We start from the raw sequence: 15,256 nt of genomic DNA, 5'->3' as shown, positions 1-15,256 counted from the left end.
CAGACAGGATGGAAACCAAAGGTCTAATTTCCTGCAAATTGCACAAAATAATATTATATATTATCACATAAATTTGGCATCTTTTTCTACAAACAATAACAGAGCTTAAGGAAGCAAATTTAATAGCAATTCATCAAGCACTAATCTTTTTAAAGAAGTGGCTACATGTCTTACAATGAAGAAATGAACTTAAGGATAAGCTTCACCATCTCAGCATCATAAGCAGGGCCTTCCATTTCAAAGTGGCTAACTCCTTCCATTAAATGTATTTCATTGCGCCCGGCTGCGGAACTAAGCTTGTTGTTGAGCTGCTTGACACTGGTAAATCCATCCCGAGTTCCCATGACGAAGAGTTTGGGTTTTGAGGATTGGAGGATGGCTTTGTGGTGTCTTCCAAAAAGGATGGAGGCCATCATGCCAAAAGGGTACCCCAGACTTACGTACCCCACAACTTGCTCGATTTGATCAACTGCAGACCCTGCAATTGGCGCCCCTAAAAACACACAATGCAAATAATAAATAATGATGAATACAAATAGTGCACACAAGTTGCCTTTTCTCAGAAACAAAACTCAATTTATCATCTAAAACTCTTCCGCTCACATCATTAATAGGATTGTCTCCGGTTAATAACTATACCAATTCTTTACAGTATCCAATCACACAATAAGTACAAATATTGCATAAAACCCACAACACGTCAATAAACTATATTTGTGGCATGTTTGGTTACTAATATAATAATACGAAGACAAAGCTTATTTAATACATATGTTAAAATAGTTAGACATAAAATAAAGAATAATAAGTATAAATTTAAACTTGAAATTAAAAGATAAAAAAAAACTCTAGTAAAAATATAAGCAAAAATTTTCCTCCTGTTTGCCACAGACAAGTCATGTTAGTGGCAAAAATTACTAATAATTAGTTTATTGCCAACTTATGTACTAAAACATATGGAAAAAACAATACTCATACCAAACCTAGTATTAGTGAAGAGAAACTACACATCCAATACCATATCTATCACTTGAGGGAAAAATTCAGTCCAACTTATATAATAAACGAGTAATTTTATACAAAATTTTGATTTAATAGTATTAATGAAATTCACGTTTCTCCAAAAACCAAGTGAAAAAGAGATAAATCTCAAAATTATGAATTTTGATTTAATATATAATTTTATACAAAATTTTTATTTTATGTAATTTCATACATGAAAATAAACAATTTTCATAATCTTTGCATAACTAAACAATTTTCATAATCTTTTGAATAGACCAAATCAAAATTTATAGATCATATTGTATCAAAGTTCATATGTGATTTTGAGCTTTATCTAAAAAGAAACAACAATCTAATTCCTAAAACAACCTCCAGCATTTAGAGTACTGATCTACATATCCAGAGATTTTTTTAGATACTGATCATAAAGTCTGAAAACATTATTATCCTAAAAAAGCTCAGAAGTGACCCTGAATGAAAGATTTTGCCAACAAATAACACTGAAATCATTTATAAACCTAAAATCAAAGGGGTAACCCTCTTGTAATCACAGAAACAGAACTTTACCAATCCACATCCCTTTCAATGCTAGAAAGAAGTTGCATTTTATTTTAACCTTCTTCCTTTTCGAAGTAAATCATGAATGAGATCTGAATTTTAAACAAAGGATTCTAAACACTACCCAAAACCTAACAATAATTTTTCATGCCCAAATCAAAGAGATTTGCAGAAAAGAAAAGAGAGAGAGAGAGAGAGAGAGAGAGAATAATTATAATATACCTGCAGAAGAACCCACCAACAGGATTCTGTGAGAATCAAGATGTTCAGAAACCCAATTGCAGACAGCAATAACATCCTTGACTTCAGCAAAACCTGTAAGAGAAGCTCTTCCAATGGACTCTCCAACTCCCCTCATATCAAAAGTAACAGCCCTGTGACCATTTTGAGCTAACCCAGAAGCAATCCCCTTCAAAAGAGCCTGACGCCCACCCAGGATCGAGTAGGGATGGACAAGGACTACCACTAAGTTGTCTTTGATCTCTTCATTTGGTTTAAAAACTTTTGTCATCAGCTCCACTTTATCAGGAGTTGCAACTTTGATGCGTTCCACTGTGTAGTTTGACATTCTTGGAGAGAGCTCAAGGGAAAGATTGATGGTGAATTGAATCGGGGAAGAAAATGAGACGAAAAGATATTATGTAAATGCGTGTTCGTGTTTTTAACTTTTGAAAGAAGGTAAAGGAAAAAACGGCCCACGGGATGTTGGAAGTTTGATGAGAAAAGTTGGGAATTTAATTCTTGGTTAAAACATGTTGTTTGAAATATTGGAATTTGGTTTTTATATTTTTATTTTTAATAATTGAATTTCTGTATTTTTTATATTTTAAAATTCATATCTAATTATTAATATTATTAATTATTTTATTAAATTTAAGTTCATTACAATATCAAATTTTAATTGCTTTGATTGGAAACTGTTGAGGTGGAAATTGTTTTGGTTATTTCCAATATTTTATCTTTCTAATAATAATGAGGTGGTTTTTATAACAAAAAAACATAATAATAATTTTAATAATTTATTACTTAGTCGTGAAATTTTAAATTTTAAAATATGATAACTAAAATAATTAAATAAACAACATAAGCATAATACGATGACTAATAATAAATTTTGACTTTTTAATATAATTTTCATGTTTACTACCTGAAAAATGACAGGGGAGATTGATTGTAGTGAAGTTAAAATTAGATGGGACTATAAAGTTAAAAAAATAAAAATAATAAAAATTAAGCCTAAATTTGTTAATAGAGTTGTCTATGGGTCAGGCTAAATTTAAGTTAGGTCTAATAAAAATTTAAGCTCGATTTTAGACTCGTCCCAACAAGAAAAATAGGCCTAAATTTTTGTTCAAACTCGACCCAAATAAAAATGTTAAAATCTAGGCTCGGCCCGTATTAATTTTTTGTAATTTTTATTTTTTATATAAACAATTTTAAAAATATAATACACTAAGTTCACTCAAAATATTAAAATAAATATTTCCCAACAAATTGAAAATAATTTTTTTTTAAAATTTTTTATACTTAAATAACATTAAAATAAGTGCAACTAAACAAGCAAATGTCTCTAAAATAGTAGTAAATTTAACAATAAAATAAGTGATATAATATCCAAATATTAAAAATTAAATAGTAATAACATAATAGTTGAATGTTAACAAAACAATAGCAAAAAGTAGAAAAACATAAGTGGAAAAACAACTAGAGTTTTTTATTAAATATTTGAGCCAAATCGGGCCTAGGCCAAAAAACTTACTCGAGACCCAACCTATTTTCTAAACGAACTTTGTTTTTTTTTGCCTAAACTTATTTTCTAGACCTATATTTTTCTCAAATCCTTTTATTTTTCGAACGACCCAACCCATAAACAACTCTAACTATGAAATTGAACTTAGCACAAATTAATATTGTGAAATGGAATTAGATCACTTTTACCTCTAGCCGAAAAAATATTCAATTGACAAACTAACCAAACACTAATGTGTAATGAATTTGGAGTGAAAGTTATCTTAAGAACATGAATAATGTTTCAACATGTTAATGTATTTTTTTATCTCAACTAATATTTTTTATCAATGTGAATCTAATGGTGGATTTGGATGGGCGACACGGAGTGCGGTGTAGTGCGCTTAATTTACTTTTTATTTCACTACAGTATCAAATCTCATTACCATCATTATTTTTACACTAATTATAAGTAAACGTACCATCCATCCAAACTCATCCTAAGTTAACAAAGAGCTTGAAAGATAACAATATTTGTAAATGGAACAAAATAAGTTAATAGTGAAACCTCTCTCCAAAGTTAGTCAAAAATTCATAGTCATGAAGATAAAATGTATTAATTTAGCGAATTAGATAAAAAAATATAAAAGATAACATAGAAATAATATCACTGATGATATATTTGGTCCTAAGCTTGTTTCTTATTAGTTGTTGGTATAATGAGTTGTCTCACATTGTACCAAATAGAGTTGGTAGTGCTCGACACTTATCCTCATCATGCTTATTGTTTATTGATTATTACTGTAATAGATAGTCTCACACTGTATGAAATAGAGTTGATAATACTTTGATAAGTATCCAGATTATGATCTACCATAATAATTTTTAAAATAACTTCTAATTAAAATTAACATATGAAATTAAAAATAATTAAAAAGTTATTGAAAATTAAAAATAACTCCTAAAACCTAAAAAAAAACATTTTAAAATTAACATTTAAATCCCGGTAATGACATTCTGACATTCAATTTTGTAATACCTCTACTGTAAAAAGAAAATACAGGTGATTGAAAATTTTGAGTAACTTAAAAAATGTAAAGAATGATAATTTATAGATATTTTTTATTTTACATTAACTATGACCGGGGCAAGATGAGACCACTTTAAAAACCTTGGTCCACAAAATTGGTACCCAAAGCCGAAGCTATGTTGATATATCTATATATAAGAGAGTACTGAAAAATTAGTAGCGGGAAAGTGTGTATCGAAAAGAAAGAATGGGAGGGAGAAATTAAAATGTTTTAAACTGTAATCATTTTCTGTTCTTTTTTTCTTCTCCATCTCTCTCTCTCTTTTTTTTTACTGTTGATTTACAAAATCTTCTTCCGTTGCTAATTTCTTTGTCTAGGGTTTTGGTCTGTTCGTTAGTTTTTTTATTCTTTTTAGACTCAAATTCTTTGAAATTATGAGGAGAAATGTGAAGAAAGAAAAACAAACAGATAAGGGTGATGCATCTGCTGAACCGGTTCGAACCAAGGTGGCGGGAGTGGCCCGAGATGAGTCGGCGGATGTTGAGTCGAATCAACCGAATCGAGAAGAGGATGCGGCAGATAGGAGGGTTCTTCGCTCCAAATACCTTGCCGTGATTACCAAAATAAGCGGTTATTATTATTTTTCTTCTTCTTCTTTTCCTGAAAGGATATTAATCTCATTTCACTAGTTTTTTTTTGTTTTAATTTTCTTTCCAGATTTGAGCTAAATTATTGCTTTTTCTAACTTGAATTTTTGGCGGTGCAGATGCAAGGGATGAAATATCGAACGTGGATTCTAATAAATTTAACATAATCATTAATGAAGTCGACAACTTACATCAACAAGGTTTCCCTTTGCTTTTCCTTTAAGTTTTAGAGAATTTGTTTTCATTTACTTGTTACGTCTCATTTTGTTGTTCTTGAATAGCTTTTTAAATTTTCAACATTTTCATAAATTATCACATTTCTTTTAACTTCTTAAAGGAAGTCCGTTAAGCGTTAATTCGTTGAATTTGTTTGAGATTTTCTAGATTTTAGTTTAATTAACTTAGTAGCCTTTGTTCATTTCTTTTTTATGTGGAAAAGTTGAAAGAATTTAATCTGCAAAAATATATTTATTATTGTAATTAATTTTGGTGCTTCTCTTTTTCGTGCTTGTAGTTTCGAAGCCACGTGAACAAGTAGCCGATGCGGAGGCATTGTTAGGCTTAGCCAATACATTGGCAACTTCTGTTAAGTCCGTCTCTTGTGAAGGAATCAGCCTAGCAGACTTCGTCAATTGTTTAATTAGGGAGTTTGGGAAATCCACCAGGAGCCTTGAAACACAAGAAAATGAGCAGATATCGATTGATTGGAAAGAAATTGGGGTGGCTGTTTCGCCATTCTTTAGAACCTGCAAAGGAATTTGCACTATGTTAGTTCTTTTATAGATACTGTTTTGAGTTTTCTTTTTGGTCTTTAATGGATTGGGTGTTAAGGATTGTTGGATTCTTGCTGAATTGTTTTGCTTTGTGCTGATCTTTAGGCTTGGACCAATGAGTAATGAGTTAAAGCAACGGAAGCCTATGGTTACTAGAAAGCGTGCTGTCAGACCAACTGATACTAGTCGGCCTGATGAGGTGAAGTGTGTTCTCTGGTCTTTAGTTTTTAAGCATCATTTAGGGTTGTGAAATATAGTTGAAGAACCTCAATAAAATCATTGTGCTTGTTTCATTTTGTTTTTTGATGCCTTAGTTTTTTTTTTTTCAAGTTATGATAAAACTATTCAGTTCACTTTAAAGTTCTTGTTATTAAAAACTGAAATATGTTCATGCCATGCCTAACCTAACCAACTTGACTTTTGTTAATCTAAAATTTTATTTTTATTTATGAAATAAAACTAGTATTTGTTCTTTGTGTAACTAGGTGAATTATATTATAGAACTCTTAACTATTTTTAAGTCTAACAACTGAATAATGAAACAGAACTGTATTCAATTTGTTGTGGCTTACAGAGAGTTTGGTTTGATTTGTTTTCTTCATTTAACTACAATAAATTAATTCAGTATAAACTTCCGTTAAAATCTTGCTGAATTGGAGTTGGTGTGTTTTTGAGTTATTCACACACTATCTTTTGGGAATATTCAAACTTCCCTTTCTTGTTTGGTTTCTATTAATTGATGGTTAGAGATGTTGTGGAAGTAAATAAAATGTGTATCCTGATGTGCAGTGTTTAGTGTTGTGTGGTTGAATGTATACTGTTTGGTACCATAAGCTTAGCAATCATAATTTGTATTGTGTCTGTCTACTCTTTTAACAACCATTGTTGACAAAGAGTTATTGTTGTGCTCAACAGGTTGATGAAACTGGTGCTGAAGAGAAAACTGATACTGACAGGAATATGGCAGTGATGTTTGAAATTTTAAGGAGAAAGAGACAAGTGAAACTTGAAAGTTTGATCTTGAATAGAAGTTCATTTGCACAGACTGTCGAGAATTTATTTGCTCTTTCATTCTTAGTTAAAGATGGAAGAGCCGAAATAGTGGTGAATGGATCTGGTTCTCATATTGTCTGTAAGTATATATCAAGACAATCGACAGACAATTCACTTAGCATTATACCTTGATAATGCAATTGTCTCATTTACTGTTTTCTTTCAGCACCTAAAAATGCCCCTGCTGCCTCGTCCATAGCAAGTGGTGAGGCTGCTTACAGCCATTTTGTGTTCAGATTCGACTTTAAGGACTGGAAGGTATGGAATGTGCTATCATCATATATAATCCCAATATTGCAAGAACTATTGAGTATTTTGTTCAGTGCTTTTGCTTTATCAGTGTAACGAACTATTTTAATTGGCTAGAGTAAATTATTATTTTCTTGTATAGTGTTTAGAGGTTAATTTCTTTCCTTTTAGTTCTGGTTTTGAATGAACTGGCTTTCAGTTATTGATGAATGTGGTACCTGTTGGTGAGGAGCTAATGCCACATAGGGAAGGTAATGGAGAAATAGTGTATGGGTATTGATATTCTTTATAATTAAATAGTGAAGTATTTGGTTGACTAAACTCTATACATCAGTTGCTTGTTTTTACAAAAAAAATATTTTGCCGGCACAGTTTTAGGCTAATTTGTTTTACCTTCTAATTTACATTTTTGAATGAATGGGATTTTAGGTAATGATGAATGCGGTTCCAGTTGGAGAGGAGTTGATGCCTCACAGGGAAGATTCACACCCGACTTTGTCCCAGGCGGAACCAGCGGCAAACAGTTCAGGAGCATCAACCACAACCCCAATCCGAATATTATCTAGGAACCGAGGGTTGATTTTTCAAGAATCCATTGTAGACGACTCGCCTGAACCAGATGATGCTAACAAAGGCCCTGGCATTCGCAGATGCCGGCGTAAGCTCAATTGACCGACTTTCCTCTTGAGAGCACATTGTGTACAATTATTTCGAATGTTGTAATGTAAATAGCTGTAGCTCAATCTCGAATCGGTAACACTCATCTTTTTTGTAGTAGATTCCTCCGCTGTACGAGCCCGGAGCAACTCTCTGACCTATTTACTAACTAGGAGCATGTTCACCTTTGGATTCTTAGATACGTGAATGCATTTTCGCTAGATTATTCTGATTTTGGAGTAGACTAATTAAGTAATTTGATTATTGTACTTCACCATGCATTTGAGTTGCTTGTTTATGTCTGTCTCTTATTACTATATCTTAATCTTGAGTATTATGTTGGCCTTAATATTTTGAGAATTTTGACCTTCCAATATTACATTTTGATGTATTGATGAATTTGGTTTTTAACATATACACGTATTAGTTATTTGTAAAATATTTTTGAAAAAATTAACTTTGAACATCTTAAATAATTAATGAAAATATCTTTACCTACAGAATTATTTATTTATCAATTTTTTTCAAATAAAATTTGAGGATCTCAAATTCGATATTGAAAGCATAAAGATTTTTTCAAATTTTCTTCAAATTCCCTCACCTTTGTTCTTTCATATGGCACACCACAAGATACAAATCTGAAGAAACTATAATTTTAATAATAATATTGTTTACTTTTATGCTATTAATAATAATTATAAATTCTTACAAACAAAGGTTATACTTTTTTGAAATTAAGAGTGTATTTTAGATGAAAATTTTAAATAATTATAAAAATATATTTTAACGTTTTTCAAATATTTTAAAATTTTTCATCGAAGTACGCTCTTAATATTTGCTATGAATTCTCTTTTGTATTTCTTTTCCTATTCCTCTTGTTTTGTTTTTTTAAATCTTAAGAAGTTTGTTATTTTTCTGAAGAAAGAAAAAAGAAAATAAATTGCGAAGTAATGCTATCAGTCGTAGCACGTGAGTAATCACGTGATCATCAACGCCACTAGTATTTTCTCCCTGTCCTTTCGGGATTATAAAATCATAATTTTCAGACACATCATTCATTCATTCATCACCATCAACCACTTTTAAACCTAGTTTTATTTCCACCCTTTTCCTTTCCCCCCCCTCCGCGCTTTCCCTTCTTCTCCGAACCCTAGCTTCCCATATTCTCTCACTTTTGTTTCTTTCTCTTGGATTTCGTTGCTCGGCCAATGGAGTTTGGTGGTGGACGCAAGAGAGTGAGGCCCGAGGCTGCCTTGAACGGCAATGGCGGCTTCAAGAAATCCAAGCAAGGTGCGAATTTTCTGCTACTTATATGTATATCAAATTGTTTATGTTTATGCTTCCATGACTTGTTTGTGCTATATTTGTGATGAAATTGTGATTTCTAGGGTTTGGAGGACTTTCCTTTCACTTTTTTTTTTGCCTTATCTTTTTCATTTATGACCTTTCTTCGCTTTCTTTCTTGAGGTACTGAGAAAGTGGGAAGCTTGGAATTTCCGTAGCTTAAGAGTGTTTGATTACTTGGGAAGTACTAATGAAAATTTGAATGTTAGATTTAGTTTTGGTAAATGGATATAAAAAAAATTCTGGGTATGCATGATGATAAGTATCAATTGATTGATTTATGCTCTAGCTTAATTCTACTATCGGAACTTAATGAAAGGAGAAAAGAAACTTTATTAAAATAGAAGAGTAAAAAAAGAAGACATTTTGAGTTCAGATTTAGCTTCTTTTTATCCCATTCAATCACAAACACAGTTGTGGAGTTCTGAAACTCTACGAGCAGCTTTATGCTTGCTGCGTGGAGTTTTAGAAATCGATGTAGAAAAGTATTGAATTAGCAAATTACCTGGCACTGGGTAGACGTATGAACTCTTTTTTTTTTTTTTTTTGGGGGGTTACTGCAATTTTCCTTTGCTTTAAACATAAAATTTAAATTCTCCAAAATGGGTTGTTGATTGTCAGATTCATTTAATAGCATGTGCTGTTTACTTATTCATGGCTGTAGCAACCAGTTAAACTTGCTTGTAGACATTTTGAATCCTTTGCCAATGTGTAAGGTATCATCCACTCCCCGTGTGTGTTATCTCCCGTAGTTTGGGCTTCCTGAGCTTAAGCAGTAGTGAATTTGCATATGATTGCTCTTTTATTTTGGTGATTATAATTAGCATCTTGTGTTGTTGCATAGCTTGGTTTGTATTGGTTATGGTGATGAATTTTTTTCTGTCCCTTGTTCCTTTATCCCTCTATTATTTGGGTAAAAGATTGAATGTTAAGTTCATTGATCCTTGTCATTATGGTTAAAATTTTCTTACTTGATTATCAATGATGTCTTACTTTGTTAGTGAATGTAGTAATATATTTATACATGTTGTGGCGCATGTTATAGTCTTGATTTTTCATGCATAACATTGTGTTTGAAAATTTAGAAGATTTCTCTTTCATGGTTATTCTTGTTGAAGTTTTCGGAATTAATGTCTGAAGCGAATAGATATTTGCCTTAAATCTGATTTCTCCGTCATGGAAAAAGAAAAAGAACAGAAAGCTGTTTTCTTTTAATCATCTGAAACTCAGTTCTCTGGAAAATAGAAAGCTCAACTTACTTTCAAAGTCACAAAGTTGAGTTTTTTTTTCTGGGAACCAAAAATATAAAAGAATGTGTTAAAATATCTTTTTATCCCTTTATTTCCTATTTTCTTGAAGGAAACAAAGTATTGCCTCAGGGGACAGAACATTTTTAAAAGTATGTACTGGGAGTAGTTGCTGAGTTGTTAGCTAACTATTCAATAATTTCAATTTTTAGTAAGGTTAATGGCTCTAAAAATTATCTAAACCAACTATTCATATTTAAAAAAGCGCATTTTTTCTTTTATAGTAGGATAAGAAATGTCAACAGGGTATTAAATACTTTGTAAACTTCAAAAATTAATTACTCTCTGAAATTGTAACTGAGATAAATTAATTAATGTTCTGCAACAGAAATGGAGTCCTTTCCAACTGGTATAGGAAGCAAATCAAAGCCATGCACAAAGTTTTTCAGGTTCAAATCTTAACTTATACAAAATAATTAGCCTAATGCACTTCCATCTTTTTCTAATTTTTATAAGTAAACTTTTCCTTTGACAACAACCTTCTGAAGTAAAATTTATGTGATTATGACTAATTAATTGGTCAGTTAAAGTGATGATCATACAGGTAATGCTCTTGGCTCTAATCATGATAAGAAAGACTATGGGACAAAAATGGTTTGTTTCTTGGTGAATTCTTGGACTAATTACATAGTGGCCTATATGTAAACAGAAAGAAACCATGCAGGATTCAAAACTTTTCTATTATAGTGTACTTCTATAATCTTTTCAATTAAACACAGATGTTATGTGTGGAATATTGAGTAAGTACCAGAAAATTTGGTACATGGTAGTCTATTTTCTAGATAATGGAAATAGAATGGCTTAAGCCTGAATTTACTCTAGAATATAATGTTGCTTGTTGTTCGAGGGCTCGTTCTGATGCAAAATTATGGGCTATTAAGTTCTAAACAGCATATGTAACATAATAAGGTATTTCATGACATTGATAATGGGCTTTTTCCAACTAAATATTTGGAGGTTGTTCTCCAATTCTTTGCTTGAGTAAGCTTTACTTAATTCCTTTCTTTTACTTAATTGGTTTATAAATTTTGAGGATTGTCTTATTGAAGAGGAAAGTAAAAAGTAGGAAACGCTTGTTATTATATATATGCATATATTGTTGTGTAATTTGAGATTTTTTTCCTTATTTGATTAATAATTCATGCACATATGGAATTTTGTTTTATGTTATGAGTATTGTTTTCCCATCTTGATTAAATTTTCTTTTCAAAAAATAAGGCCAACATTCTTGGAAAAACTTTTTTGGATGTACTCATAGAGTAGCATGTTTATCTAGGGCCTTTATTCATTTGTAGCATTCTTGTATATGTCAACTTATTTTAGTCAAGTTTGCTCGGGAAGGTTAAAGATTTAAGTTTCTTGAGTCTCATATATCCTCTGTAAAAGCCACACAGACTTCTTTCCTTTACTTCTCAATATACATCATAATCATTTACATATTGTAGGACTCATACAAGAATTTTAAAAGTCATACATCTGAACAGTAATTAATGCTTTTATGAGAAACTATTGAAACAAGCTGGGTTTCTTTTTTGTAAGTAAGATTTGATACTATGTGAATGTATGTACTTGGTTTTATGTGCATTTATTTTACCTGGGAATCAATTTTTATCTTTTTCTTGGGGGGAAAGATAATGCATATTTGCATTTTTCTAGGCACTGGAGCTTGTTTTGTTTGAAAATTCTGCTTATAGACAATTGAAGTTTGTAAGCAGTTCAGTTAATGAAATGTAATTGAATTTGATAAAACTCTTCTTCATTAATTTGAGGATGATAGTGCGATGGTATTGTTATGACTACTGTTATTACATTGAGGGCATCAATCTCTCTCTTTCTCCTAGAAGTAATGGTAGTTATGAACATTTTTCTTGTCTGTGTCAAACAGTTTGGTAACTATTTATCCAGTGATAAACCCATTTTTAATTTTATAAACATGAAAATGCTTGAGAAATGACAGCTAGAGTAGGATGCAGACTAGCTGTTTTTTTCTGGGTGTATGGAATTGGCAGTGCTTCAGTACACTAATATCGATCTGAACTTTACGGCAAATTAGAAAAAAAGTGCATTAACTGAGATAGCTGATATATTTTTTATTTTTAAAGAGGAAAGTTATTAATTTGATCTTTACTGTGCTTGGAGGGGTCCTTGGCGTGTATTTTGCATGGTGCTACTTGATGGTAAGATTGGAAAGATCATGTGATGAGTGGCTTGATTGATATGAGCTCTGTTTTTAGTCTGGTTAAGCTCTCAAAGCATGGATTAATATCAAAATATTTTGGATTGATATCACTGGATACTGGGTGGATTTATGACGTTTCTAATTGTTTATCCCCTGCTTCTTGATGATCGAATTATTCTCGGATAAGTTATCAAGTTCAAATCCCAAACAATCTAAGAATTCATTGCAATTTGCAGTTGGCACAATTAATTGTAACATGGACTGTCGCCATATTATTGTAAAAGAAGATATGATGTGTCTGGATCAAGTGAGTTGTGCATTAGGTTTAATGAACGTATAAGTAGTGTAATCGTATAAGACTAGTGCTGCTTGTGGTGAGATATTGAGTAGGAGAAGAAAGCATTGATTTTAGGATGGATTCAATCTGTTAGACTATTTTCATCATAGGGATAAGCTTATTACTGGCTTTTCTTATTAGATGCACGGGAGTGTATGAACTTTCCTTTAGATTGATATGGAAAACTTTCCTTCTAATCTCTTCAGTTTTAGGACTATATTAAGGGCGAGGAATTGATTGCTTGAATGAAGTGTCAATTTTATATGATATGCTTTTTCTATATACACATTCAAGAAAGTGGCTTTGTGGAGAAAGGATTGCTGATTTGCTTGGTTCTGGGCTATAGTTAAGGGTTGTGTCATGTTCTTAGTGCTTGCTACTCAATGATGTAGTAATACGGAAGATTCTTTTGTGTGTGATTCCTGACGTTACATGCAGTAACACCAATTTCATTGTATTGTATGAGCTATAGTGTCTGCACAAAGAGCTTAAATAAATTCATAATTGCGTCTCATAGACTGTACTAGTACTTATATTACAGTATTAACAAAACGGTATTGCGTTGATATTAGCTTTGATATTCTTGAGTTTGTTGATTTCACAGCACTTCTGGGTGCCAATTTGGTGAGAGCTGTCACTTCTTGCATTATGTTCCGGGTGGCATCAAAGCAGTGTCTCAGATGCTCGGTAACAACCCAGCTCTTCCTGCAGCTGCCAGAAATTCAGTAGTCCCACCATCCTTTCCTGATGGCTCATCTCCTCCAGCTGTAAAAACCCGCCTGTGCAGCAAATTCAGCACCCCTGAAGGTTGCAAGTTTGGTGATAAATGCCATTTTGCTCATGGCGAATGGGAGCTTGGAAAGCGGACTGGTCCTGCTTACGAAGACCCTCGTTCCATGGGACCAATGCCTGGGAGAATGGCTGGCAGATTGGAGCCTCCCTCACCAGGTTTTGGTGCTGCAGCCAGCTTCGGAGCATCTGCCACTGCCAAGATCAGCATTGATGCATCTCTTGCAGGAGCTATTATCGGGAAAAATGGTGTGAACTCGAAGCATATTTGTCGGGTTACAGGAGCCAAGCTTTCTATAAGGGAGAATGAATCGGATCCTAGTTCAAGGAACATTGAGCTGGAGGGAACATTTGATCAGATCAAGCAAGCCAGTGCAATGGTTCACGAACTGATTATAAATGTTGGTTCGGCCTCTGGAAGTAGCATGAAGAACACCTCTAAGAGTGGATCTGGTTCGGGGAACAACTTTAAGACTAAGCTGTGCGAGAACTTCTCTAAAGGATCCTGCACTTTTGGTGAAAGGTGCCACTTTGCGCATGGAACAGAAGAATTGCGCAAGCCAGGAATGTAAATTCCTCAATAATGTTGTTTTGTGTTAGGTAATCACTCTTGCTTTAGCCGTTGGATTATATTATTATTTTGGTGTAGCTGATTATGTCTTTTTGCCGGATGCAAAGGTAGCTTGGAGTGCAACAATTTTTTCTTCTAGGTTATGTTTTTTTTTTTTTCCTCTTTATATTTTATGGATAATGATTTTCTCTGTATGAATGAATGTATGCATGTATGGATGGCTCAGGAGGTGCCAAATATGATTTTTTAACCTTACATCTCATTGCTTGAAACCAAACTTTATCTTTGGCTTTCTCCTTTCTGTGATAAATTTCAAAATTGCCCTTTGTGTCCTATGTTTTGATTGTATGCAATTATATAATTTTAGTTTTAGTTGAAATATTGATTCAATTGTATTAATTTAAAATTTGTATAATGACGTTGTCACTTTCGTCTTGAATTTTTTTTTCACTTTGGCCAAATTTTTATTTGAGTCTGAAAAGTTGAGTGAAGTTAATATGTTTTTTTTTTTTGGAAAGTGTGTACTTATTAAATTTTGATTTCCTTACAATTTTTTATTCAATTGTTTAGTCCGGTTAAAAATTGTTCTCTTAGTTAATAGTGTTGTGACACGTTGCATTTTTAAAAATAAATACATATTAGATTTAATATGAAATAAAACTTAAATTAAAATATCATTTAGTTCTTAAAGTTAAAAAAAAAAAACCCGCCTTGGATTGCCTACCGCTCCACTAACTGTTAGCCTGGATCATGGATCATAGTGGATAGTCCTCCCTGGTTAAGAGTGTACGAAGTCATAAAATAAGAATCCTGATGTTCAAAAGCTCGTAAATACAATTGATCTAAAGACTGGTATTTTGTCAAATTTTAAGACGGTGGTTCATATAAACATGGCTCATGAACCATAAATATCATATTCATTAATGAAATGCCCTTACGCCAAGCAACGAAAACGCAGGAAACAATTTATCTAAAAACATATTTGTTTCTCGCAAGGACTGAATCAAAGGAAAGGACAATCCTCCAAA

General features: G+C 32.3%; 3 protein-coding genes across 5 annotated transcripts; 2 read left to right on the top strand and 1 right to left on the bottom strand.

Moving 5' to 3' along the window:
* Positions 1–38: 38 nt before the first annotated feature.
* Positions 39–2,269, bottom strand: LOC105769246 (hypothetical protein). Its single transcript, XM_012589742.2, has 2 exons — positions 1,786–2,269; positions 39–493 (listed from the first exon to the last, which is right to left on the bottom strand). Exons 1-2 carry the CDS (start codon positions 2,129–2,131, stop codon positions 171–173), a joined length of 669 nt encoding a protein of 222 aa, XP_012445196.1. The 5' UTR covers positions 2,132–2,269; the 3' UTR covers positions 39–170.
* A 2,258-nt stretch (positions 2,270–4,527) lies between these two features.
* Positions 4,528–7,933, top strand: LOC105770741 (non-structural maintenance of chromosomes element 4 homolog A). Of its 3 annotated transcripts, XM_012592070.2 has the most exons (8): positions 4,528–4,952; positions 5,089–5,169; positions 5,484–5,736; positions 5,848–5,941; positions 6,658–6,874; positions 6,962–7,053; positions 7,244–7,295; positions 7,474–7,933. In XM_012592070.2, exons 1-8 carry the CDS (start codon positions 4,757–4,759, stop codon positions 7,608–7,610), a joined length of 1,122 nt encoding a protein of 373 aa, XP_012447524.2. In that variant the 5' UTR covers positions 4,528–4,756; the 3' UTR covers positions 7,611–7,933. The 3 variants fall into 3 exon arrangements, with proteins under 3 accessions (XP_012447524.2, XP_012447525.2, XP_012447523.2); XM_012592071.2 differs by lacking the exon at positions 7,474–7,933 and having other exon boundaries at positions 4,529–4,952; positions 7,216–7,281; XM_012592069.2 differs by lacking the exon at positions 7,244–7,295 and having other exon boundaries at positions 4,531–4,952.
* An 814-nt stretch (positions 7,934–8,747) lies between these two features.
* LOC105769677 (zinc finger CCCH domain-containing protein 14) lies at positions 8,748–14,483 on the top strand. The gene is made up of 3 exons (XM_012590455.2): positions 8,748–8,991; positions 10,681–10,741; positions 13,473–14,483. Exons 1-3 carry the CDS (start codon positions 8,910–8,912, stop codon positions 14,227–14,229), a joined length of 900 nt encoding a protein of 299 aa, XP_012445909.1. The 5' UTR covers positions 8,748–8,909; the 3' UTR covers positions 14,230–14,483.
* Positions 14,484–15,256: the final 773 nt, after the last annotated feature.

The sequence above is a fragment of the Gossypium raimondii genome, chromosome 5 (assembly GCF_025698545.1).
Source record: "Gossypium raimondii isolate GPD5lz chromosome 5, ASM2569854v1, whole genome shotgun sequence".
In the NCBI taxonomy this organism is placed as follows: Eukaryota; Viridiplantae; Streptophyta; class Magnoliopsida; order Malvales; family Malvaceae; genus Gossypium; species Gossypium raimondii.
Note: the sequence above shows the minus strand (reverse complement) of the source record. Positions and strands in the feature narration are given on the sequence as shown.